Consider the following 24,631-nt stretch of genomic DNA (forward strand, 5'->3'; position numbering starts at 1 on the left):
TCTGCTATGTTGCGTCTCATCTGCTAATGGTATCTTGCTTTGAACCGCGAATCCTGGATCCTTGCATAAAAACGCCCAAATATAAAAAAGTAAAGGATGATAGTTTTCTCCCGTATATTGAATGAAGGTCGTAGTGCCGGCTCCTCCTTTGAGTGACCACCTTCGAACCCTTGAATTGCGTGCTTCTATGTGCATTTAAAAGACTTTTTGTGCGCACTTGCAAAAATAAAGTGGTGTTAAAATCTGCGTGATCTTTTGAATCTGTATGAAACAAGTGGACGAGTTACGCTGCTGTGCCGAAACCATTGTATTGGACCTGAAGAACCAATTACCGCTCCCACGGAAACATTTTTCATGGGGATTCTAGTTTTCACTCATTCATACAGTGGCTGATAGCTCCTCCGCTACACGCGCGATGAACATAGCAGACGACGCGGAGACGCTCCGATGACGCTGTGCGCGCGCTGAAAGCATATTCTCGCTCTGCACGTACAGCGCATGCGTGATGGTTCGCGCTGGGCACGGTAGGCTGCTCTGATAGTACCGGCGGCCACACGCTCCTGTGTTCACCCTTAGCGAGATCACCACTGTACCTGTAGGTGGATACGGCGCATTTTGTATGGCATTTCTAGCTAAATTTCAATGTAGAAGGAGCCCAGCACGGTTCTCTACTAAAAACGATCTTCTGGCCCAGGTTCTTTCTACTTGAAAAGCACTTCCACAGAACTTCAAGGTTGCGCAGGCGTCATATGAATAATTTCCAATTTTGTGTTCGCACCTAGTTGTGTTCGCACCTAGTTGTGTTCGCACCTAATTGTGTTCGCACGTAATTGTGTTCGCACCTAATTAAGTGCGAACACTTCGCATGCTATTCTCTCATTGCAACCTATCCACGGACGCAGAGCCAGATGTTGCCTTCATTGTCACTTTCAGGCTACTGGCGTAAGAGACAATCAGTGATTCGCGCTGATCAATAACAGAAGTATGTTTGCTTTATTTTTTTGTAAATTTTTAATGAGAAGCATGTGTTGTTTTAAATTAGGCGAAACTGCATAGTATTACAGACGTTAATGTGGGATAAATCATTCGCCATCCACGCTTCCCCCTTTGCGAAAGTCGGCGTTCGCGTAGAGTCGATTGCCTTCCCGGCTGATTCCGTTGATAATAGACCGCTTTCCGTCCGCAAATGTGACCACGTGACCTCTTCCTTCCAACTCGCCGATGTACTCCTGGAAAGGGTGAAAAAATGCGTGAACAAGAAGGCGTTATTGTAAATGAGCTAAACCGTTCAATAATAAAATGCAGAAACATCAATCCAGCAAAACTTAGTTCGTCTGAATATATTCGCCATTAAACAAAATTAGGGAGCTATTAAATTCAGCTGAATTGAGAAACAATTAATGGTACAACAATTTTTGTGTCATGGATGCAGAAGCAATGTACAATCATCGAACAATTATTTGTACAACATAATATTAAAACGTGGAGAGTGTAGGAGCTACAAGGTGCATAATATTTAGTCGCCATTAAAATCAGTTTTACAAGAGTGATACGAGATGGAGTACTTTGGGTGGTGCATGGGAAGCTATATAATAATACACACTACTTGAGCTCCTGCCCTCGGCACAGAACTATTGCATATGCTCGCGTTTTTATTTTCTGCGTTAAGAAAACAAACTAGTCACTGCGTTAAGGATTGATCAGTTATCGATTTACTTGCACACAGGCGACCGCTTTCATGGCCTGACGGTTCAAGTGGATGAATAATAACGACATTCAAGGAATAGTAAAGCCCCGTACATGTGATCGATTGTGCGCACCGAGGGAGATGTAGATGTGAAGGTGGCGGACATGCATAGAAAGGGCTGCAATTAGATTAAGCTACTACCACGGCTTCACTCATGCAGGAGCGAGGTGTCATCCGAACAGGCTCGTGCACCGTTTCACCCTTTTTCGAATAACGTCCATTTGCAGGTAGTGATTTTGCCGGCCCCGGCTTCGCCGGCTGAAACTGTTTGAGTGCCGGAAAACTTTAATTTTAAAACTGAACCTTTGTTTTGAGGGAATCAGTTGTAAACGCGTTATCGGTCTCAAAGCAGGTGCAGTTAACAGGGTTGAATATTTCTGGCAGCGAGAGACTCAGTGCAATAAAACTGTCGTCAGAAAATGTAGTCCCACTGAATAAGTTTCACATGTAGGATGTTTTCTCCTTCTCTCTGTTAAACCAAGAAAATCCGGAAAAACTCATCGCCTTACCAAGGCTGCCGCAGCTGTGACAAGCGCCGTTTTGAAACATGCATATCTTTTTTTTTTTGCGTTGGCTCAGCTCGGAGGTTAACTGATCTACCTTAGTGTAATAATTTCATTTCCAAACCCCCACGTATTTATCGGTCTTGTTTCTTTACAGGATTCTTGAAACCCCTGAGAAGTCTTTAGAAGTGTAAAAGTGATTTTCTAACAAACTCGAGTCTGGGGAAAATTCAGCAACTGATTTTTCCACTATTTCAGTTTCTACCGTAAAGTGTTTGCCATGAATTTTCAAAGCTTGACTTTTCATACCTCTGATAACTCTGCCTCCACTGAAACCTCATTGGGAAAAAGTTGGTGATGAACTCTTGGAGCATCAATGGCCTCCTTGATATTGTCGCCTTGCCACAGGGTCTTCATCACCACCTACGTTATCATTGCAAAAACGTAAAACAGCTTGGGCAAAAGCAAAACACCGAAATCGCGTAGGGTTATAATGAGGACATTATTTATATTGTTGAATACACCGACTATATCTTAAAAAATTGCGCCATTGTAATACCACATATATCTCAGGTCGTCGCCCAGACTCGGTATACTAACAAGCGCAACACAATGTTATACTTTTAGACTAGCTTTTTATTCACGATGAAATAGAAAAACATGAAAGAGAAAACGGAGTGGCTTACCCGTGAACTTGAGTGAACACGACTCTCGGTAAACAGTTTAAAGTGCTTGAATGGGGTTGAGCGGTACGAAACAGCAACACTAACAGAAGGTATACCACAGTATGCTTTCAGGGACTACTGAGGCTCCTTAAAGAAAATTTCCTCTTTTCGGAGAACTTCTTGCTGTAGTTGGGGCCCAAATGGGAGAAACATTTTTGATAGATGCAGGAAATTTTAAAAAAGAAATGTGCATTAAAAATGAAAATTGTCAGCAAACCGGTCATTCATAACAACACATTACCAGGGTGTTATGAATAAAACATCTGAGCTACCCAATAATATCACCACCTCTTTTTGTATAGGAACCTTCAACTTGAATGACAGCACGCAAACTGAGCTTGTGGCCTGGTACAAAACCTGAAATGCATATTACTCATTTTGCCCTGTAGGAATCCGCCAGCGGCTACTGGGAGTCCTCGGTATTGGATTTTTTTTTTCAAGATAAAACTCTTGAGTGCCGTTTGCGTCGGCATGTTCAAATAAACTAGGCATAGGCGGCGCGGAATAAAGTACGAAACCGAACCGCAACCAAAGTCGAAGACCAATCCGCTACAAAAACAGCGTGCAAGGAAACTTCCACGACTTTGCTGAGAAACTTCTTTGGAAAAGTGCTAAATATAGGTAATATCTGCACCTAGAAATGCCAATTTTTCTCCACAGTACAGAACATCACTGTTAATGCCTTTCTCACCTGCGCCACGCCTGACGTGATCTTGGGGCCTCCCGCGCCCCCTATTGCGAGCTCAGCGTCACCATTGCTGTCCACGATGACTGAGGGCACCATGGACGAGACCGGTCTCTTGCGAGGCTCAATGTAGTTGGCTCGTGAAGGGGCAATGTCGTACGAGTTGCTCATGCCTGGTGTTGAGAAGTCGTCCATCTGATTGTTGAGTATCACTCCGGAAGCTGTGCGCACATGGCTTCCGAAACTGGAATGAGCGATCAAAGGTCCTTTGACACTCTCGTCACTCTTGTAGGATTGCCCCGTTTTATGTTTTACATAAATAATAGCTCATTGATGCAATTGAGGGTATTGGTTTAGAACACTTGGCAAAACGATGCCTGACTCAAGCTAATCTTTCATAACATGTCTTAGTACTTGCGTTCCCAAAGCAGGTTATTGCCGCGGCTTTTGTAATTGATAAGCTTGACGCACTGTTTTCCTTCATTATATGATGTTATTCCTACACTGTGCCAGTAAAACATGCATGCTTGGTGCTGAAAAACCACAGGTTTCACGCAAAAAGCAGCTTCGTAAAAGCTTGGACTTGGAAGAGTTCTGCTTGGAATATTTACACTCGCACTTGAGTCTAGTTCTATAGTCCTGCCTGGTGCATCTTCGCGGGAAATGGCAGTCAACAGTTTTTGTGAAAATCCATGGAGCGATCATGGCAAGAACCCAAACATATAAATCGTCTGAAGTTCACGGCAGTGATCGAACGGAAGAAGTGACCCTAACAAAAACACGCAGGTGACAATTGTTTCACCTCCTTGTATTCTCCTTTATTTGGACGCCAGTTGTAAATGCGAAGCAGTACTAATAAATTTAAAATTACAATGATGCGGCATACAATGTTTTATAAGGGCATCTGCGCCATGCGTTATCTAGTTGCTGTTAACAAGTACGGTGGTAAGGCAATGTGAAGGAAAGCGTAATCGTGTCAGTGGGTGAGGTGTGCGCCTGAGTGAACATAGTAAAAGTTACCAATGTTGGAGGGAAGTTTGTACAGCGTTAACCCTACAAGCTCCATATGACACGGTAATAAAATTACCGTATTGATAAATTTAGTTCAACACACACGGGATAGAACAACAGGCTGCTTCTTGTTGTATGTACTTACTGGCCATTCACAGTGGATGTGATAGAGATGACGTCGCCATTGTGACCCCAGAACGACGCGTGAGCCGTGCCTGTGTCGTCAACTTGAGATTCGTTTACAAATCCATAATAGGTCGGGTCGTCATGTGTGCATGAATTATTGATTAAGTTTCTGGCAGCTTCCGCAAAATCTGGAGATGTCAGGAGGTGTTGTAGCTGCGGAACAATTGGAGAACGTAGGTAACAAATCTTAAGAGCTCGACCGATGAAACACGAATAGCGCATTCTTAAAACAATTTGCAAAACATATCCAGCCCATAGCTTATTGTTTGAATAGAAGGCTTTGTTTACAACAACCGTATCTGAAGTTTGCTAGCAGCCAAGACAGCTCAAGTGTAAAACATGTTTGTGGACATATCAAAAACACTATGCTTGTTTATTGCACAAAGTGTGTGTATTCTTTCCGTTATGTTACACCTTCCCATAGCTGCATGAATCTCTCAGTCAGTCCAGGTTACACTAATAAAACACGTAAATTGCATATTTTACCAATATAATATATTTCGACGACCAACTTAGTATATGCCTTATCGCCTTCAAGGCCTCAGTATTAGGATTCGAATTCTGGGCGTGAATGACATTTGTAACTGCGGCATGCGCAAACTAAACGTATAGAAGGTATATGTGTAATGAATAGGCAGCCCTCCAAACTGAAACCTAAGCAAAAGGCACCTCTTCGGCGTTATATATTTTTAAAAGCACATATTTTTTCTCCGTAACAGTTTTTGTGGCTCACGTTGACTACAACATTCACCCACCTCTTCAACTTTGACGAATTTGCCGTCTCCAAGTAGAGCCCGTTGTGCAAAGGCGAATTTGCATGCTTCCACAAACCTGGAAGACATTTACAAAGCAGCCCTAGCGATCACATGAACTATGCGCATCCTAAGTTAAACTTGACAGCTTGCAACAGGACTGGGGAACATTTAGCCCCAAAACCAACTTATACTACGGCCGATAATTACACCTTTCTCAAACGCATCAAGAGTAAGCCAATCAAAACTACTAAAATCGTTAAATATTTGCCTGAAATTTGCCTATATCAATCCATACCTTTAGTTAAACTGTAATTGTATCACGTCATCATTGTTCTGCTTTATTTACTGTAAAATATTTATTGCAAACAATGTTAAACCAGAGTGGTCTTCCTCCTGGCTTTAATGTATAGAATTGATTTATTGCGCCATTACCTTCTTTTCACACTTCTGGTTCAACAAACACTTCAAAATGCCAGGGACTCTAGATGATCCTGCAAAATAATCATTGGGTTTGCAGATGACTGACGTTTTTTCTCAGCGGTTTATCAACCCTCTGCAGAAGCAATTACTTCAAATGTGTTCCGCATTAAGGATGTCCGAAAATGCACCGCTTAAAGTCGAACGCCCATCGTTTGTACACATATTGATTTTACAAAGTTAATCAATAATTTAGGTTGAAAGTCCCTCCCATTATTTATGAGTTAACTTTCTGATTACTGAAAACAATAAAACAGTGGTTCTAGAAGGAGCAGGCTGACTTAGGAATACGTCTCCTCTCTTGGTTAACGTTCCATTCCAGCTCCAAAATAAAGCCATGACTACGGCTTCTATCTAACAAAAATGCGAAACAAACAAAAACAAGTTTTTTTTATTATCATTGATTGGTTGTTAGCAAACCATCTTTCAAGTCTCCTCAAAAATTATTTGGCTCAGCCAATTAGTTATATCAAACCCTTCACCCATACCTATGCAAGGTTAGTCCATCGTCTGGGAGCAGGTCAGCGGGTGATGCCCGGAATCCGTCCATGATACCGAGGATGTAGGCTAGCACGGCGCCACTGGCTGGCGCTGGCACTGAGTACAGCGTCCGGCCATCTTGGAAACTTGTTCGCACTGGCGTTTCCCACGAGACGGTGTAGCGCTTCAGGTCGCTCATTGCTAGCACTCCACCTGCAGTCACACAGAGGGCTCGCTTACGCTTTGTTGGGTTTTAGCTCATCATTATCGTCATCCTGTCTATGCCCACTACAGGGCAGATGCCTCTCCCATGTATCTCTAATTATCCCGGTCCTGTTCTAAGTGCTACCAATTTATCCCCGCAAACTTCTTGATCTCACCTGCCCATCTAACTTTGTGCCGCCCGCTGCCACGCTTGACTTCTCCAGGGATCCACTCTGTTACCCTTAACGACCAACGGTTATCTTTCCTTCGCATTACATGCCGGAGTTTGGCCTCGGTTGTCGTGGGGTGCGGACGTGTTTTTCGTTCGCTTCTGCGCGGCCGGGGCGGTATCGCGATTGTGCCGGCCACGCGTCGCGAGCTATGGGTGATTGTTTCGGGCGGCGCGCGCTCTGCTGCGTGGAGCCGTCGAGCGCCTGCTCCCGCTCGCCAGTAACCGCTCGTCTGCCTGGATTTTCATCCAGCAAGCTCCCCTCACTTCGGACCACCGTGCACGACTCATCGCAGCACACCCTCGGCTCTACGCTTCACCGCTCCTGTCGAGAACTTCTCCCGGACGCAGCATGACGCCAGGACCTGTGTTTGTGATGTGTTCTATGTTCGGTGGCCCCCAGTGACTGTGGCAACGCTTCTTTCCTTCGCGGCGCCTTACCTTTTTCTATCTATACCTATCTCCTTTTCTCTACCCTATCCTATTCACCCCCTTCTATATTCCCTACCCCCCGGACTAGGTTGTATGCCGGTGAGCCCCCAGATGGGCTCAAAATTATCCCCAGTTCATTTCTTTTCCTTTTCAAACCAAACCACTTCAGTCAATCAGAATTACATGCCCTGCCCACACCAATTTCGTGTTATTCCTACTATTATGCCCTTAAAACGCATTTGTTTCCTGACCCACTCCGCTCTCTTCTTGTCCCTTAATGTTACACCTATCATTTTCCGCTCCATTGCCCGCTGAGTCGTTCTCAATTTAAGTTGAACCCTCTTAGTGAGCCTCCAAGTTTCTGCCCCGTAGGTGAGTACCGGTAAGATGCAGCTGTCATGCACTTTCTTCCTCGGTGACAAGAGTAGGCTGCCATTCATTATCTGAGAATGCCTGCCGAATGAATGAATGAATCGTTTTAGTTAGTATACATCAATTGGCGTCATCAGTTTGCTTTGGGTGTCGCGAAGGTTAGAAACAAAACATAAGCAACACTGAATAATAATATTGTGTCCATTTCAAGAAAGTGTGACCGACTCATGCGATCTTATCTTTTATATGGTACGTGCTTGGTAGGGAACATTTAGAACATCATTTCGCGCTTGTTTTTTCTGAATTTATGCGGGAATCTAAGATTGCTACACGTCGACAATCTAGGAACACTACACGTAGAAACAAGGAAATGAATGGCGATGTTTGATAGTTCTTTCGGTTATGTGTGAGCGCCTACGGTTTTTTATAAACCATCACACTTGTTCTGTTCTTGAACTTCTTAACTATGGTGCTGTGGCCGTTGTGTTGCTTAGCTTGTTTATCACAAAACTGTTACTGTAAAATCGCTTAATTACTGCTACAGTGCTTTGCGAAAATCTATCTGTAAAATATTCTGGTGCATTGCTCACTCTTAGACATGCGTGTATCAAGCGACACAGGCCACGTCAATACTTATTATTGTAGCTTTCTGTATGTGTCCCTAAAATTTGTAACACCAATGGTGAACAAAGTTTCAATTGGTTGCATTAAATACATTACAAATTTTCTTTATTTCTGTATGCACATTCCTACTTCCCCCAATAAAAGTATTCTGCCCTAGGTATTTCTAATGCTCGCTGAAGATCTTAAACTTCGAAATAGGACCGAAGTATTTCGCACGTATAGAATCCCTAGTGCGCAATGAGCTTGTGCAATATTTTCTCACGATACCGGTTTTATCGCCAAGTACGTTATGCAGCTTGAGTAACATCACATTCACTGAACCAGGATTTCTTTTTAAATATCGACATTTGGTATCGCATCCACAAAAAATGTGCTATTGCATTCAACGTCACAGCGGTGGCACCAACGTGTCAGTGTGCATTTTATTTGAATATTACCAAACAGAAAGTATAATGTTTCTGGGCGAGGCAACTTTGGAGGTTTTTAAAATTAATGGGCATTTTTTGAACACGCTCAAACAAGCTCAAAATTTTATATGTGGGAGTATGACAATCATGAACTACGACATCCTTCGTTAAAGGGTTTGTACCGGGATCATACTTTAGATCCATTTATATTTTCAATATTGCAAAGTGCATACGCCAGTATTGCTCGAGCACTTAGATATAGCGAATGAGAACTTGCACAGACATAACATCTGTGCCGCCAATGCAGATGTGGGGATGTGAGTATGCCCAACATAAATAGTTCCGTATTCCCTTAAGAAAAAGTATATTATGCAGAGCGTTCGTATAGACTGTCACTATCACATATTCGTACGGCTCTCTCAAACGCTGTAATGGCTGTTGCTCGATATGCGTATGCGAACTTTTTATCCGGCCACGTACCCATAACGGCTAAGCTAGATAAAGCTTGTTTGTACATTTCTTGTACTAAATGTGCCTTACCGTTCTGCTGAATTTCTTTCACCGTCGCTTCTGCGAAGTCTCCCTTGTAGAAATAATCGGGGCCTTTGTCGGCTATGGCCTCAAGTGTGTTAGCAAGATCCGGCTGCACCAGCAATTCCCCTTCAGATAGTGTATCATTGGTTTCATCGTTCCAGAACACCTTTCTGAAAAATTGAAATATATTTTTGGACAGATCCCCAGTCTCAAGTCAGGGCTTTTCAAGTGCAATGTCATTCCGAACTTTTGAGTATATTCCAATTCAACGCATCAATTGACTGGTTTTTTATAGCTTTTGTGGTTTGCATTCTTTTCGAATAGGATAAAATACAATCCATTGGAATGTATGATACATTTAGGTGTTTGCTGTCAGCAAACTAAGAAAACTACGAGTCCTGTCTCATCTAGTTTGAGAATAAATAATGTTGGGCTATGTTTACAAAAAAAAAAACGCCGAAAGCTCCTTATAACTTTTTATCCGTTATAATTGCGCGAACGAAAAGCAACAACTAAACACATCTGACTGTCCATGTCAACGCCACAGTGCTTCCTGCGCAGCGCCGAGGAAGCAGTGAGTGCTGTGCCACTATAGGAGAGTAACAGAAGAGGTGGGAGGACTAAGCTCTGGGCAAGGAGATGGGCGCCCTAACAACTGCCACGGCTGCCTTTGCTCTGAAAGCTTTTTACGCGGCTCTGCGCATGTACTATTACGAGCAATATGAAAGGGAACACAGGAACGCGTGGCAAACAGCCTCGAAACAGGCTCGGAGCGATAAGCGGATGGCGCTGGGAAAAACAAAGGGGGAAAGGAGGGTGCTCTTCCACGAAGTGTTGGCACTCCCACCACGCTAGGATTTCTACAAAGCAGCAGCTTACGTCATTTCATTGATGATATGGTATCGTCCGACAGCGGATAAGACGCACGGCAGGAATGGGAACAGTTGTTAGAACAGCCTCCCCCTTTCCACTTTGTTTCCCACAGCGGCCGCTGCATATCACGCATAGCTGGGTCTGAGGGTGTTTTCTATGCGTTTTCTATGTTTTCTATGTTCGTAGAGGGTGTTTTCTATGTACACAGGCCTGTACATACCTTACACCGTAGGCTCCTTTTCATGGCGTTTCAGTCGAGAAACACGCATAATAAAACATGACGTAGCCAATGGCACATGCGTGCCGCGTCAATGGGACGGGGCCTTTGTCTCTAATATAGCCACTTTATGCGTAGGCATCCGGAAGCACAAGTCGAAGTTATATAGCTAACGATCTGCATCAAACCTTCCTCCCGTTTGACTGCGGCCACAGGCCATGAGTACACAAAATCTCAGCAGGTTTTTTCGCCCAAGCAATGCCTAGGCTATTACGACGTCGCAGTGAAGCACTCGGCATTTCCTTAAATGGCTGAGGCTTATTAAAGAATACGAAAAACCAGCATCATTTACGGGGATTTTGATATTCCGGCTTTACCCAAATACTGTCATCGCGGCCGTAATGAATGGAGAAGCGCTTAACCTCATGGTAAGCAGCCAACCAAGCGGACATCACAGCGGCTGTGGGCCATGTCTTGTGGCAGGCAACTCTTACTTGAGGCTTTCTGAGAGGTCGTCCTTGCTCTTCTGCAGCGCAGCCGCCAGGTGCGGCCCCACGGGGAAGCCATGCCTGGCCAACCGGATGGCGTCGTCGAAATGCTCTCGCCAAGAGAGCGCCCCATGCAGTTCCCTCAGCAGCGCCTGGTAGCCGCGAAGCTCTCCTGGTACGGCCACGGACAGACCACCTGCCGATGTAGTATGCGCACAGATAAGGCAAAAACGTGAACATATCAGTGCCGTACCCGGGATTCGTACAAGGAGGTCTTACTGAGCCTCCAAGAATCATTAGCACCGGAGTTTCAAACATTAGTTCTCCGCGGCCTTAACATATTGTTTCGTCCTACTACTGCTACTAATAATGCTACTACTTCTACTACTACTACTACTACTACTACTACTACTACTACTACCACTTTAGTTTTACTGCTACTAATACTATATACAAGTATTTCGTAGCATTTCGTTTGTCGGTACCAACAATAAAACCAATAATTTCTCGGTTGGGGAAAAGAACCCTTAGAAGTTAGACCCCGCACTCACACCTCTAAAAGGCATTGTTTGCCTGGATGCAGGTTCCCAACTTATGATAATACTACATGAGATGCTCATATGGTTCAATGGAGGTAATAAACGTAAGTTGGCTGAGAGAAGAAGAGGTCAATATATGCTAGTACTGCTTTTATTTGTTATTTCCGAATTTACAACACCATGGAGACACTTAACTCAACAATACTATGCTTGTGGAGCTACAAGAAAAGAGTTAGAACTAGAAACAGTTTTGCACAGTAAAAATGTAAATGGTGCAGATAATTATAGTCTAATGAAACAGTAGCAAGGTATGGCGGGCTTTCTTGCCTCTGGTTGCCAAAGTCTTGTTGTCCACGAACATGTCCCTCGACGCTGCTGCCGGAGCTGATTCCCTGGCTATGAGCGTCAGAGCCTGTCTCGTGCACCTGAAAGGTAATGAGAAGATGTGAGTACGCATATTAGGATTTTGTTTCAGATTTGGGCTGGCTGGGAAATGATCGCTTTGAAACATGTTTTGGAAAAGCACAGATACTAAGCACTGTTACCGGAAGGTTATAACTCCCGCTAACTTTTCTATGGCTCGTCGTTTTTGCGGTATCCCTACTTCTCTATTTTTTCGAAGGGACGTCGTCGTTGCAGAATGAGATTACACTTTTCAATATTTCATGTTTTGTTGATGAAGGACGGAATTTGTTTTATAGCTTCTTTAGTTACGAATGCACTGAACACCACGTAGTTTTTGTATCTAATCACGAGACGTACATCATCCAACCAATTTTTAGCGTTAAAAACGATTGTTTCAGATGTTGTGACGGCATACACTTTTTTATAAACACTCAGCATTAGCTGATAGGGTTCATTACCATTCTGAAACGCTGAATTCGCATCGTCGTTGCACTTTTTGCACTTTTGCGCGTAAAATATTATCTAATATTTTGGTTTTGATTGACGCTACCTTTTGTCTATGTATCTGTACAACCCCTTCATTTCTGTCATTTGCTTAGCACTCAGCCCTTTCATGGTTATACAGGGTGTCCCAGCTATCATGCACCAAGTTTTTAATAAAGAGCAATGGCGTTACTTGAAGAAAACCTAATCCATAATGCTTCTAGTACAGAGGAGTAGCGGCCAGTAGTTTTTTTTCTTTTCATTAGTGAGATGTAAATAATTAATTGTAAATCATTATCTAACTCGAGAGGTACTGCCTAATCTAGAAAGTGTCAATGAGGCACTTGTAGGTACCCACGAGAGGCACCTGACTGCGGTATTTTCAGCAACGAACTGATTGTGTACTCACTTATTCTTGTTCACAAAAAAACCCCGCGAAATTGGAAAAGTACCACGTGACGACGCCCCACCCCCACCATAAAGTAGTGCCCTCGAACAGGCTGCCTGTGAGTAAGTGAGAATGAAATGGAGGAAAGAAAGAAAGGAGAAACGGCGACCAAGTTTGTGCCTTACCTGCCACACATGTCCCGCGAAATTTGCTGCTGCTTGCATGCCATTATCAAACTGATGCGCTATCTCTTGGGGCGTGTGACAAAAAAGCAATTGCATCGAGTAAGATTAATTGAAGACGCTGCTTTATGATGCTGGCTGGAGCATCGTCACGTGGTATTTTTTATATTTCGCGGGGCTTCTTTATCAGCCAGAATAAATGAATACGCAGTTAGTTCGTCGCTGAAAATACCTTGAATAGATGCCTCTCGGGGGTACGTACAAGTGCCTCATTGACACTTTATAGATAATTGCAGTATTTCGAGAGGTAGATAATAACTCTCAATTAATAACAAAATCTCATTAATGAAAACATTACTGGCCGCTACTCCTCTGTACTAAAAACACTATGCACTAGGTTTTTTTCGAGTAACGCCATTGCTCTTCTTTAAAAAGTTGGTGCATAATGGCCAACGTCCATTATGAGTACCTGAGGTAGACGGTGGCAACAAATCCTCCCCCGATGCCCATTGAGTGCGGAATGGTCACCCCCATGCACAGCAAGGTGGCCACAGCGGCGTCGGCGAGGTTTCCGCCCTTCTCAAAGATATTTCTGAAAGTCAAAGAAAAAATGAGACTCAAAATGACAGCTGGCTATAAAGACGGCTAATGATCGTAATTTCATTCTCTCCACACATAGGACATCCCCGCCACAAACCTCAATAGCTTCAGCACTGTCATCAGAATCATCGTCAGTATCATAATGATAATCACCGCCGACTGCCGTTTGCTATTCACTGCAGGACTAAGAGCTCTTGCATAAACATACCAAGCACTGATATTCTTCTTCTCAACATTTTCTGAGCTCTTCTATCCAACAAGTTAGCTCTTCGCCATTGCTTTTCATACAGTTCATTCTGTGGCCGAGATATTCGGTCTTTATGCTGTCCGTTTTCCCAACACATGTTGTTACCAACTGAAATGTTTGAAATTTCAGCTGAAGTGGCTTGAATACAAGTTAAGAGCACTGTGATAAAAACACTTCTCTGCTGCTTTGGTGACCCGCGTTCAAATTACACGAGAACCCAATATGCTTTCGCTTTAAAGCGGTAGCCATTATCGTACCTTTCGCGTTGACACCAACGACAACTACTACGACTAGGGCTTTTTTGGTCTTTGATGAGGTACTGAAGTCCTTTGCCTTAAAACACAAAGCACCTTATCGTTAAAGGGCAACTAAATATTTGAAATCGTTTCACAGCCTTTGAAATGTAGACCGGCATTCCTTTGGAATTCCTACGAATTGATAACCTTCACTTCCAATGTGTACAGTTAGTTCAGCGAGTGAGTTTGTAGCCCATATGGGATAACTACACCATGAATTAAATAAAAAAACAGTAGTCTTACTACGGTCTACGGCACTGTGGCCTTTAGGGCATCGATGAAGTTGTGCGCCGTATTCAGATTTTTATTAAGGTGAAATGAATAGTTATCTCACCAAATGCGAAAAGTAACCGTGGTCGTCAACACAAGTGGTGCCAAAATTGCCGCTGCTCTAAAAGCAAAATAAATAAATACAAGCACATTTGGTTTCGTGCGGAATGTGAACCCACGTCTCCAGAGCAGGATCCATGCGCGTTACATCTCATCGAATTGAGCCTTCACCGGAAGGGGAACAATAATGAATTTACTGAACAAGAATGAATGAATGAATTTACTGAATGATTTTACTGATCAAGAATGAGCCTGGTGCATGCAACTGGTCAGGTGAACGCGACGGCACGTGAGCAGAACAGGTGCGCACGGAGGAGAGCTGTGTCCGTGGGCAAGCGGCCCCGGGAACTGCAGCCAGTCTTCCTTCCAAAGCGATTCGCCCCAAAAGACGACGAAACGAAACCGAGGAGACTCGTACACGATGTATAATCACTAGGCTTTCGGCTTCTAAACGTACACACATAGTTCAACTTTCTGAAAATTAGGTTTTTCTTTCGGAGACCACTGGCGTGGGAAAAATATCTTGAGCAGTTTCCATTTGCTAAGAATGCCAGCCTGGGATTGATTCCGCTAGCTCAAACTTTTTGCGCGAATGATTGATGATGGCATATTTATTTCAAAGACAATTTCATTTTGGCTTGTATCTGTTCTCCTCATCAGGCCATTCTTTGGTGTCCCTAGCCGCGATTTTGAGTAGCAGCTCCTTTGGTCTCGCATACAGCCGGTGCTACTGCGATCCGGGTTTGCTAATGTATATGCAGGTATTCGACTGCTTTTTCGACCCACTATCCTTTCTCTACAAACTTTGGGCTTCGCAGAAGACCAGACCTATACTTTCGTCGACACTGCTCTCGCAAACAAAGGAGGCATTGCCGCCACAATGTTTTGAGTTCTCCCGCTTACTTAATTGATTGATTTTAACGTTTAGCGCGCCAACGCAACGCAGGCGATGAGGCGCGCAGTAGTGCAGGGCTCCAGATTAATTTTGATCTCCTTGGGATGTTTACCGTGCGCCTAAATTTCGAACACACGGGCGTTTTCGCTTTTCGCCTCCATCGGAAAAGCAGCCGCCGCAGCCGCGAAGCGAACCCGTATTCCCGCTTACGCAGGAGGATTTTGTGGAGTTCTAAAACGCACAATTCGCCTCGTGAGTGGAACAATACGTGCTGTTAGAGTTGTGCTTTTGGGCTTTCTTTAAGATGTTGTCCTTTTATCTTTTACTCCGCAGTTAGTCGTACAGAGCTACGGTAGCCCTCGTTCATGGAGCGAGGTGGGTGACGAGGTACTTGGGCAACTACTTTACTCCCCATTTTGCTCCCTTCGTTTTTTGGCGTATACATAATGCATGCTTATTTACTTTATTCGTGTTCGTGCGTTAAAATAAACGGTTATCCACACAACTGCTCCAACTGCGTTTCGCCTCACCTTGACACGTTGGCGCATGGGGCAGCGTCCGTGGACACGGCCCAATGGCTGAAGTTGCCAAGTTCCGAGGTCGACTGTACAGTGTCGCTTGCTGGCGTCGTGTTGCACCCGATGTCGGCCAAACTGTCGTCATCGGTAGTACCAACTGAGCTTGTGGCTGAGTCCGGGGAGTCGACGGTTGCAGAGCTTGAGCTGGCTTCCGGTTCATCCGCCTGAAAACTTGTGATGCCTGTCTCTCTTGTTGCGCTCTCAACATTTGCGGACGCCACCTGAAGTCCAACGGCTAGAATTGCAGCTAGGCCAAGGTACCTGTGAAAAAGTCATGAACCAGTCTGTCTAACGAGGGCGATGGTTGAACTCCTAGCTTTCCAGCAATGGATTCTTTGTTTGGCCAATTCACACTGCGAGTATGTGCTACTCTGGAGGTACGCACGCCTTTTCTAGAATATCCACAGGAACTCTCGAGTGCACACTCCCTAGGCCTAATGGTTGGGTTTGGAGTGTACGACACGAATCGGTGCATGCTACTTAACGTTCGCTTCGACCATGTCGAAATGAAGCCATCGCAAAGACGCGGGTTAAATAACGCGAGGAACCGATGTTCGATTCCGGCAACGCGAAGCGTTTTTAAATGCGACGCATCTCTTGCTCTCGGGTATGTCCCTCCGTTGTCGGCGCGGTGTTGTCCGCATGCTCACTGCACATGCACAACTCTCCTCCGTTCTTCTCTCCGACAGCTGTGCGCAACACTCTCGCTCCGTCTCATTGTCATAACAACAGTTGCGCGTGTGGGCTTCGCTGCTCTGTGTGCGCGCATGTGTCACACTCCGTCTCATTATCATAACAACAGCTGCGCGTGTGCGCTTCGCTGCTCTGGGTGCGCGCATGTGTGCGCATGCGCGCGATTCTCCCCCCGGCTCCTCTCCTTTCAAAAGCGGGGATATAAGCGGTGGAGCGCACGGTGCCGGATCAGTCCAGGGCTCGCTCTCGCACTTCACTTGACTTTGCTTGACGAGACCTCCGTGCAAGATCTTCCGATGAAGACGTGATGGAAGCGACAGTCCCTTCAGCGAGTGGACTGACGCAATCCAATACCAGGGTCAGTCCAAACGCACCCCCCTGATGCGTCGCATCACATCAGGGTTCCCTCGCGGGAAGATGGGCGTAATTTTTTGCGTCACTTCACCCACAATCTTTCATCATCATCTTCATAAAAAATTGGCTTTTCTGCAGAGCGTATTGCCATACAACGACATCAATGAGGACACTAAAGCTTCACTTTAGCTTCACCGTATACCAATGTAAATTACTGAACCATTTCTTCAATTTTGGGTAGCGTATAAAAGGTTGCATAATGATCCTCCCTTGACATGAAGATAAATCGCGCAGGTTATATCGCAGCTGCATGCCAACGAGAAAGTTTTTGTTTTGGTGCGTATTATCCCGCGCTTGTATTAGAATAAAAATTTGTATGGCTAAAACACTCTAAAAACCAACTACGCAATAATAAATGTGGCCATGTAGGACTTTTGCAGCACGCGGAAGAAAACACAATATAGATGACAGCGCTCCGGTTTTTGCGTTCCTTGCCCCGTAATATCCACTTTTTCAGTTTCCTCCGTAGGTTCCTAGTGTGCCAAATGCTTATTCCGACCAGTGGCACCCACAAAAGAGAAACAAAACAGGCCGAGAACATTTGAATGTCTTGGTTGCAACAACGTTAGATACGGTATATTGGGCGTTATTTCCGTCCTCGAGAGTCACGCACCTCGACGCAGTTGCAACGCCATTGTTTTAGTCCGACAGGCCATCGCCAAATATTGTCTGGTCAGTCAGTGGCATAATATTCAGAAAACAGGTTAAAATATTCAGAGGTTCAGTACCGCTGCTTCATTTATAGTGCAACGGTAGCATAACCTGCATTTTGAAATATTGTTGAAACACGAACAAATAGACGAGCGTATGTAACACACATAATCAGCAGTACCTACGGATCACTGCTAAGACAGCTTCGCTGACGCGGCTGGACCGTACCCGAAACGAACATGCGAATCAAAAACTGCGCCGTATTACCAAAACCTACGTAATAATCTTTTTCTTGTACCGCTACTAAGCAAAGTGGACGCAAAATACGACCAATGTATGCGTAGCCAAAGAAAGATACTGTTGTAGTTTATGGAACGCCTGCTGAAAGGACGATTTCAAAATTACTACTGAAGTGATCCTCTAGAGTACATCAATCGAAGAAAGGTTGATTCCCTGACTATGTAATGGGAAGAGGGTATTGCGAGAAATCGAACAAGCGCAAAGGTACGAAATCAACAACTTTCATTAATAGTGTAAACAAAAATAACCTTCGCCATACTTACGTAGGAAACTTGTTCTCCGTTGAAACCATCCTTGCTTTGCGGTATAATGATTTCCTTTTTTCAGAACCCAGGAGCACTTTTAAAAAACAAGCGGTGCCTTGGACTCCTTGCTTGCTGTATGACCCAAGAAACCGTTGCGTCGTTGTTCTAAATAGAGTGATGCTGTGGCAGCGGGCTATGCACAAACAAATGTTGCCATTACCGCAATAGAGATAAACTGTCCGCGCTACAGACGTGCTTTGCAGAGATAGTGACCCACCAGCGGCACACCGGTGTCTGGCATTGGTGGGAGTGTTTACTGCCTAGCTCACTCATATATGTGGAGGGTGGTCGCAACTGTGCCATAACAGCTACCTCTTGGGCGGAAATACACCAAGTAGCTTCTTATTCCGAATCCGGATTCCAACTGACATTCTTTGTTATTTATAACTTGAGGGGCTATCTTGCTTAATATGAGTACGCGAGGGTGACGCCGGCCACGGCTGTTCTCTCCCAGTAAGCGTAAAGACGAAAATGCGCGTGTGCCGAGAATTTGGAGCATGTTAAAAGTCTTCAGGCTGTCGAAAGCTACCTGTAGCCTACACTACAGCACTTCATAGGCGATAGGAAAGCATGCAATAAAAGTTTTAAAAATTGGTTACGTATCTCGTCGCTCCACTGCAAAGTCCATAAAACATGACAGTCTTGTGCCGCCTCTGCAGCGACGCGGCACTCTCTCCTCGTTCGCCCTCCCTACCCGTCTGGCTCTTCCCAACACCACAAGAAGGAGATGACAAGAGAAAACCGTTTTAGGTGGTGGGGATTTTACCCTACCCTCTCCCTCGTCGCAAATTTTCTACGACACGAATTTTCTCTGTTCAATTCGATTTTCTCCAAGTTCTCGCACGCCATCTGGTCGGAGTGCGCCGCAAACTTGCCTCAATTTTTAATGCGTTGTTCTTCTTTTAGCAATCGTCAGAATGAACTGGTTGTGTATTCTTACATAAAATAAAATGGTGCCACTTTTTTGTATGGAATACTGATAATCTGCCTGTTAAGGCTGCATTCTGTCTGTAAATGTGCCACTGTTTATTACGTTTATGATGTGTCTGAAAAGTATAACTTTAAACAACTGCTTGCTTGTTCGTAATTCTATTTGTTTATTCTATTTTCTATGACTATATTGTATGATTCTATTTTAATTTTATTTTAATAATCTACAGCCTATAGGAGACCACGTTGTTGAAGGTATTCTTTCCCGCCCCCTTTCCCGAATTTAATGTTTCGAGTGTGTTTTTTCTTTGGGTGATCTGCGCATGGTGTAATTTACTGTTATTGTGTATATGGCTTTTTGCACTGTGCTGCCTTTCATTCTCGGTGAGGGGAGATCATCTGTCAGGCCGTGGCCTCTAGCTCTGTGATGTGAAGTGAATAGACCTGAAACTTTAAATAGGCCTGAGATTTTCGCGGCGCTCCATAAATTGAACATCTATGACCAAAGCCAGCGGTTTTTGTAGTTTGGAACTGTCTTGCGTGTATATACCTCTCGTAAAAAAATTGTTTTACCTTTTGGCTAGGCCGCCGAATAGAGGGACAGACAGCAGACCAATGGACAGATCGACAGACATAATAAAATATATGCATTTGCGGAGCTCTAGACAGACTATCGCCTTTACAATTGACAAAAAAGACGCAGAAATACCATATTCTGTGTTGGTGATGTACACTTTAGGTGCCGGAGTAGGGAAACAACCGCAACCTTTTGATGCAGTAGTTGAGCTTTGTTTTTGTTTTGGAAAGTTCATTTTCTACCATTTCGAAAACAACTGGGTCATTTCTTTTTCTTGGCGGTGTTGTAGTACCGTTCGCTCCGGCTAGCAGAAACGTTCCAGATGTTTCGTTGTGGGGCTAGTGTGGAAACTATCCCTTTCCGACCTGAGTGCATGCTTAGTGCACACAGTTTAAAGCGCCAGCGCCACTTCAGCATGTACTATAAATACAGTTCAAGCCGCCCTTGTTTTCTGACTTTTTGGGTTTCAGCACACATTTCTTTATAGCTAAGCCTTTCTGGCTGCCGACTGCGGGCAGGATTGTGGCCGCACTTGGAAAGTCTGTTTTTCATCCCTTCTATGCGCGAATACCCTGAGTCAATTTGCCCCGTCTGATTAAAAAGCGTTAATTCGGAAATATGAAGCCTTTATTCCGCATGGAGCAGCTCGCATAGTTTAGCCTTGATTGCTTGTAGGGTTTAACGCGCCGACGCAACGCAGGCGATGAGGCGCGCCTTAGTGGAGGGCTCCGGATTAGTTTTGACCACCTGGGGATGTTTAACGTGCGCGAAAATCTCGTACACACGGGCGTTTTTGCTTTTCGCCTCCATCAGAAAAGCGGCTGCCACGGCCGGGAATCGAACCGGCGACCTTGTGCCCAGTAGCGCAACGCCGTAGCCACTGAGGCACCGCGGAGGGTGCATAGTTTAGCCTTATTTATTTTACTGAGGCATTTCCTTGTAGGCTTAGTAGGTACGTAATAAATTCCCAGGTATTGCTTTTTTGGAGCTATCAGAGATAGCCTGCTTGAATTGTTGTGGCCATACTGCTAATTTATTATGTAATTGAATTGAAGAAACGTGTCCCATGCATTAATTGCTGTTCTTTCGCAAAATATAAACGATCGGGTTAAGCCTGCTATGGGTTAGAATTGTATTGTATATTTGATTCCGGTGGGGCTGTCTGATCGGTAGAAAATTACGAGGAAGGTGCGTCTTAGTGACACATAACACCCAGTACGTTTCCCGCACATTGACCTTCGTGAATTTGTGTTTTGCGATGTGCTGTTCATAGTGTGATCTTGTGGTCTCAGGCCGCAAACACCTCCAAAGTCAAGATAACGTCCTTCGTTCTTACGGCCCCTTCGTTATACGGCGCAAACTTCCGGTTTCTTGCTTTCTCCTTGAGGTCATTATGCCCTTATCGCGAAGGAGAGTTACGCTGTACAGCTCCATATAAACCTGTAATCCAGTGAACGTTATGCTGGCAGTAGAATAACAGCCATCCCGTTGCAGTAGAAGCTCACGTTCATAAAGCTTTCTTACTGTTATTTCTAGGCAGTGGAAAATGCCTGCACTCCTCCCGGTAATGTTGTAAAAGCTACTTTCCAGACAGGCATGCGCAAAAGCGTAGCCCGAATAAAATGTATTGTGTGCCTATTTTAGGATAGCTCCGAGATCGGAAATTTCTGTTATTCGCAAAACGTTTGACAATTACGATATTACAATATTTGTTAGCTTATTTTGTCTTAAATTATGGATACAACTGTCACTTCAGATCACTACCGGCTTTATAGATAGCCACCTGCCAATGCACGCTGATTCCGCGTGCCGAATTTATTACGCCTTGCTTTTCTTTTTAGTTCTTTCCGACGCCACTGCACCGGCTGGCGCTGCATTTAATCCCCATTCCTTTGTTGTATACGCGTTTCCTCGGCCTGCCATCGTCGTTATTTAGTCTTTCTATCGGTCCGCTGTGGTCAGTCCTTGCATACTCACACTGGGAGAGGTACACACTTTCTGTGGGCTCGAAGGTGGGCTCAAATAAGTTTTTTAATGCGAAATTTCTACTTGGTTAGTCTGATGAAATCGCGCACGCTTCCGGCGTCAACCGAACACGCACCCACCATGATATAATCAGCAAAAAACTGTCCACAGCTGCTAACCCTTTGCTACCACGTTCCATGGCGTTCCACACGTTCGATGAGCACGCTTACATTCTAACGAATACAACCCCCAAAAAAATATTCAGCGTGATGTTTCTACAGCATGAAACAGAAATAATGAAATGGAAGATTATATCATTTAATAACCGCGCGGAAGACAGGACAAAGTTTATATAAACTCCGTGTGCAGCTAAGGCTATTGTAAAATGCAGGAGGTATTGCTGTGATTCTGACACAAGCTGAATTGCAAACTCGGATCAGAATTATGTGTAACAAGAGTACGATTTCGTACATCATAACATTGAAAAAAGGTACAGACGACACAAGCGCTTGTCTCGTCTGTACCTACCTTTGTTCCGTCTTCCGCGCTTTTTTTTAAAGATATTATGTACCAAAAAAATTCCCCGCATTTCCCCGAGGGGAAGAATGTGAAAGTGCGAATGCACGAGTTGAATTTGCGCGGTTCGGTAATGTTCGCGAAAGAGAGATCACACACACACACACAACTACAAAGAAAGAAAGAGGCATTTATTCACAGACACCTATTTGTGTTGTCGTTGTACTTGATTGCTAGAGCGGATCTCAGCTTTGAAATTTCGTGTCAGTACTCCTTTAAGCGGGTGCATTAGCCCTTCTCACGCCCGATTCCTGGCCAATCCCCCACTCCTGGCCAGGCAGCGCGCGCCCATCTCCCCCCGTTGCTAGGGAAGACGAGGAGCGCGCGCACCCGCAGCTGTTGCTATGCGGACTACGGCGGCGGACGATTCAGGCTCGCTTAAGAAGTGCATTCGCACTTAAAAGCCCTTCAGTACATCCTTTTGCTCCCTTTTGAACAGGAAGAAGCACTTTGCGCGCACCGTTTCATATAGTGCATCAAAAGAAAAGAGGAAAGCAGGTAGAATTATACACTTGGCGCGCGGACAATTCCGAATCGCTTAGTACACATAGTACAAGTTTAACAAAAAATAAACGAGCGTGCGCCAGAAAATTGGGTCTTGGTTGGCGTTCACCTTATGTAAAGGTAGTATTGCAGCAGCATGAGTAGTGATTCTCGAAACGGTAGCTGCAGTGAGTCTGATGCCGAGGTTGTAGGTTATATTCGATTTAGGCAGGCGGATCGGCAATAAACCTAGCCAAAATAAACACTTTCGCGAAAAAAATGTCACGAAAGATGATAAAATATTTTTGCATCTTAGTTACAGTGAACATATCGCAGGCGATTATGTTTTATTGCGTACATCTGAGCAATCCCGGCAGCGCCCGGTAAAGCCGATTTGTTTTCACCGTGTTCCGATCGCTTCGGTAGGGGGGCAGTGGATAAAAAGAATCTCCTAACGATGACTAAAGTTCCCACCGCCAGCATTGACCGGGGACGGCTGCAATACCCGACTTTGCCACGGGCTTGTTTGTAAGCCACACCGATGGAGCTACTACAAGCGTAGCGCTTCAGTAATGGCTTTTGAAAACACCGCAGTCGGCGACAAGGTTAGTCGTCGGTTAGTGCTTCTTCCGCTGAAAAAACATTGTTTTTCCGAAAGAATTACTGCGCTTCCACGCACAGAACGGCCGTGTTAGGGTGTTTATACAAAATTCCTTGTGAACTTTTGCACGGGCATAGACGTGCTTCACGTAAAAAATAACGCTCTTCGAAGTAAAGCGAAGTTGACAAAGTTTCCGCATCTTTAACAGAGCGAAAATGCTCGAACATAAAGAATATCATTCGAGCAGGCGCATATGGTAGCAGTATGGTTTACTTGTTTACGTTGATGTTTGATAACTTAGAAATGGTTCTAGACTTAACCGGGAATTCTCGTTGCTGGCCGGTATTATAGGTATTGATCCGTACAATCGGCATTTAACGGTCCGACCACTGCTCGTTATGCCAGAGGTCGCAGGGCCTACAACGAACGAAGCAAAGCTGGCGAGTTTTGGGATTAAACTTAGCCGCACCTGGCGGAGGGCGCCATCCCTACACGGCAATGTTTTGGCACGCTGGATCCCATTGTCGCCGGATGCGATGGACAGGTGGCTATCTATAAAGCCGGTCGTGCTCCATATGAACGCTGGTGCATTTCATATCATGATAGATGTGTTACCATTGAAATTTTGCATTATAGCGTTAGGGATTGTGCGTTTGGGAAAATGTGCTGGCAGATGCGTGCAATGTCAGGTCTGCGTCACTAAAAACATGTATTTACTGAAGTAATGTAATGAGAAATGAAACGCGTTGAGGAAAAAATTTCTTTCCTGCGTCTACAATTTTCTGCTTTTCCTTTGCAAGATTATATAAACTCCGTGTGCAGCTAAGGCTATTGTAAAAAGCAGGAGGTGTTGCTGTGATTCTGACACAAGCTGCATTGCAAACTCGGATCAGAACTATGTGTAACAAGAGTACGATTTCGTACATCGTAACGTTGAAAAATATTTCGCTTGAATCAACGTTCCAGAACATAGATACGCAGCAAGCACAATACCATACTGACACATAACCCAACACTAGGTGCAAATGCGCAGTACTAGGCCATTTTAAATCGTAGTATATGCATGTAGTACAGCGTTCCAAATTTTTAATTATATAGCAGGAGCGACGACCGATCGGCACGTCAGTGCCTTCACGGTGTTCAGCAGCGAAATAGGCACGTGCATAGGACCATCTGTTGTGTGAGGGTAGTCTGCTACGCTGTTTTCTTGAGAGTGGTACACCCCCTGCCACTGCATCTGAATG

At 44.6% G+C, this 24,631-nt stretch overlaps 1 protein-coding gene across 1 annotated transcript; it reads right to left on the reverse strand.

The window, feature by feature from the left end:
• Nucleotides 1–1,008: 1,008 nt before the first annotated feature.
• On the reverse strand, nucleotides 1,009–18,438 carry LOC144148137 (scoloptoxin SSD14-like). The gene is made up of 12 exons (XM_077679729.1): nucleotides 18,214–18,438; nucleotides 15,845–16,153; nucleotides 13,416–13,538; nucleotides 11,816–11,913; nucleotides 10,956–11,145; nucleotides 9,378–9,541; nucleotides 6,578–6,782; nucleotides 5,613–5,688; nucleotides 4,817–5,010; nucleotides 3,667–3,904; nucleotides 2,560–2,673; nucleotides 1,009–1,229 (listed from the first exon to the last, which is right to left on the reverse strand). Exons 1-12 carry the CDS (start codon nucleotides 18,240–18,242, stop codon nucleotides 1,083–1,085), a joined length of 1,887 nt encoding a protein of 628 aa, XP_077535855.1. The 5' UTR covers nucleotides 18,243–18,438; the 3' UTR covers nucleotides 1,009–1,082.
• Nucleotides 18,439–24,631: the final 6,193 nt, after the last annotated feature.

Source organism: Haemaphysalis longicornis, unplaced genomic scaffold (assembly GCF_048455015.1).
Source record: "Haemaphysalis longicornis isolate Haplotype H1 unplaced genomic scaffold, Haemaphysalis longicornis Haplotype H1 scaffold_78, whole genome shotgun sequence".
Taxonomy (NCBI): domain Eukaryota; kingdom Metazoa; phylum Arthropoda; class Arachnida; order Ixodida; family Ixodidae; genus Haemaphysalis; species Haemaphysalis longicornis.

Coding starts and splice junctions, on each gene's coding strand:
- LOC144148137 (XM_077679729.1), bottom strand. CDS start 18,242: ATGGTTTCAACGGAGAACAAGTTTCCTAC. Junction 2,674..3,666: donor TCACGTCAGGCGTGGCGCAG/GTGAGAAAGGCA, acceptor ATGATAACGTAG/GTGGTGATGAAGACCCTGTG. Junction 1,230..2,559: donor TGGAGGCAGAGTTATCAGAG/GTATGAAAAGTC, acceptor CACCCTTTCCAG/GAGTACATCGGCGAGTTGGA.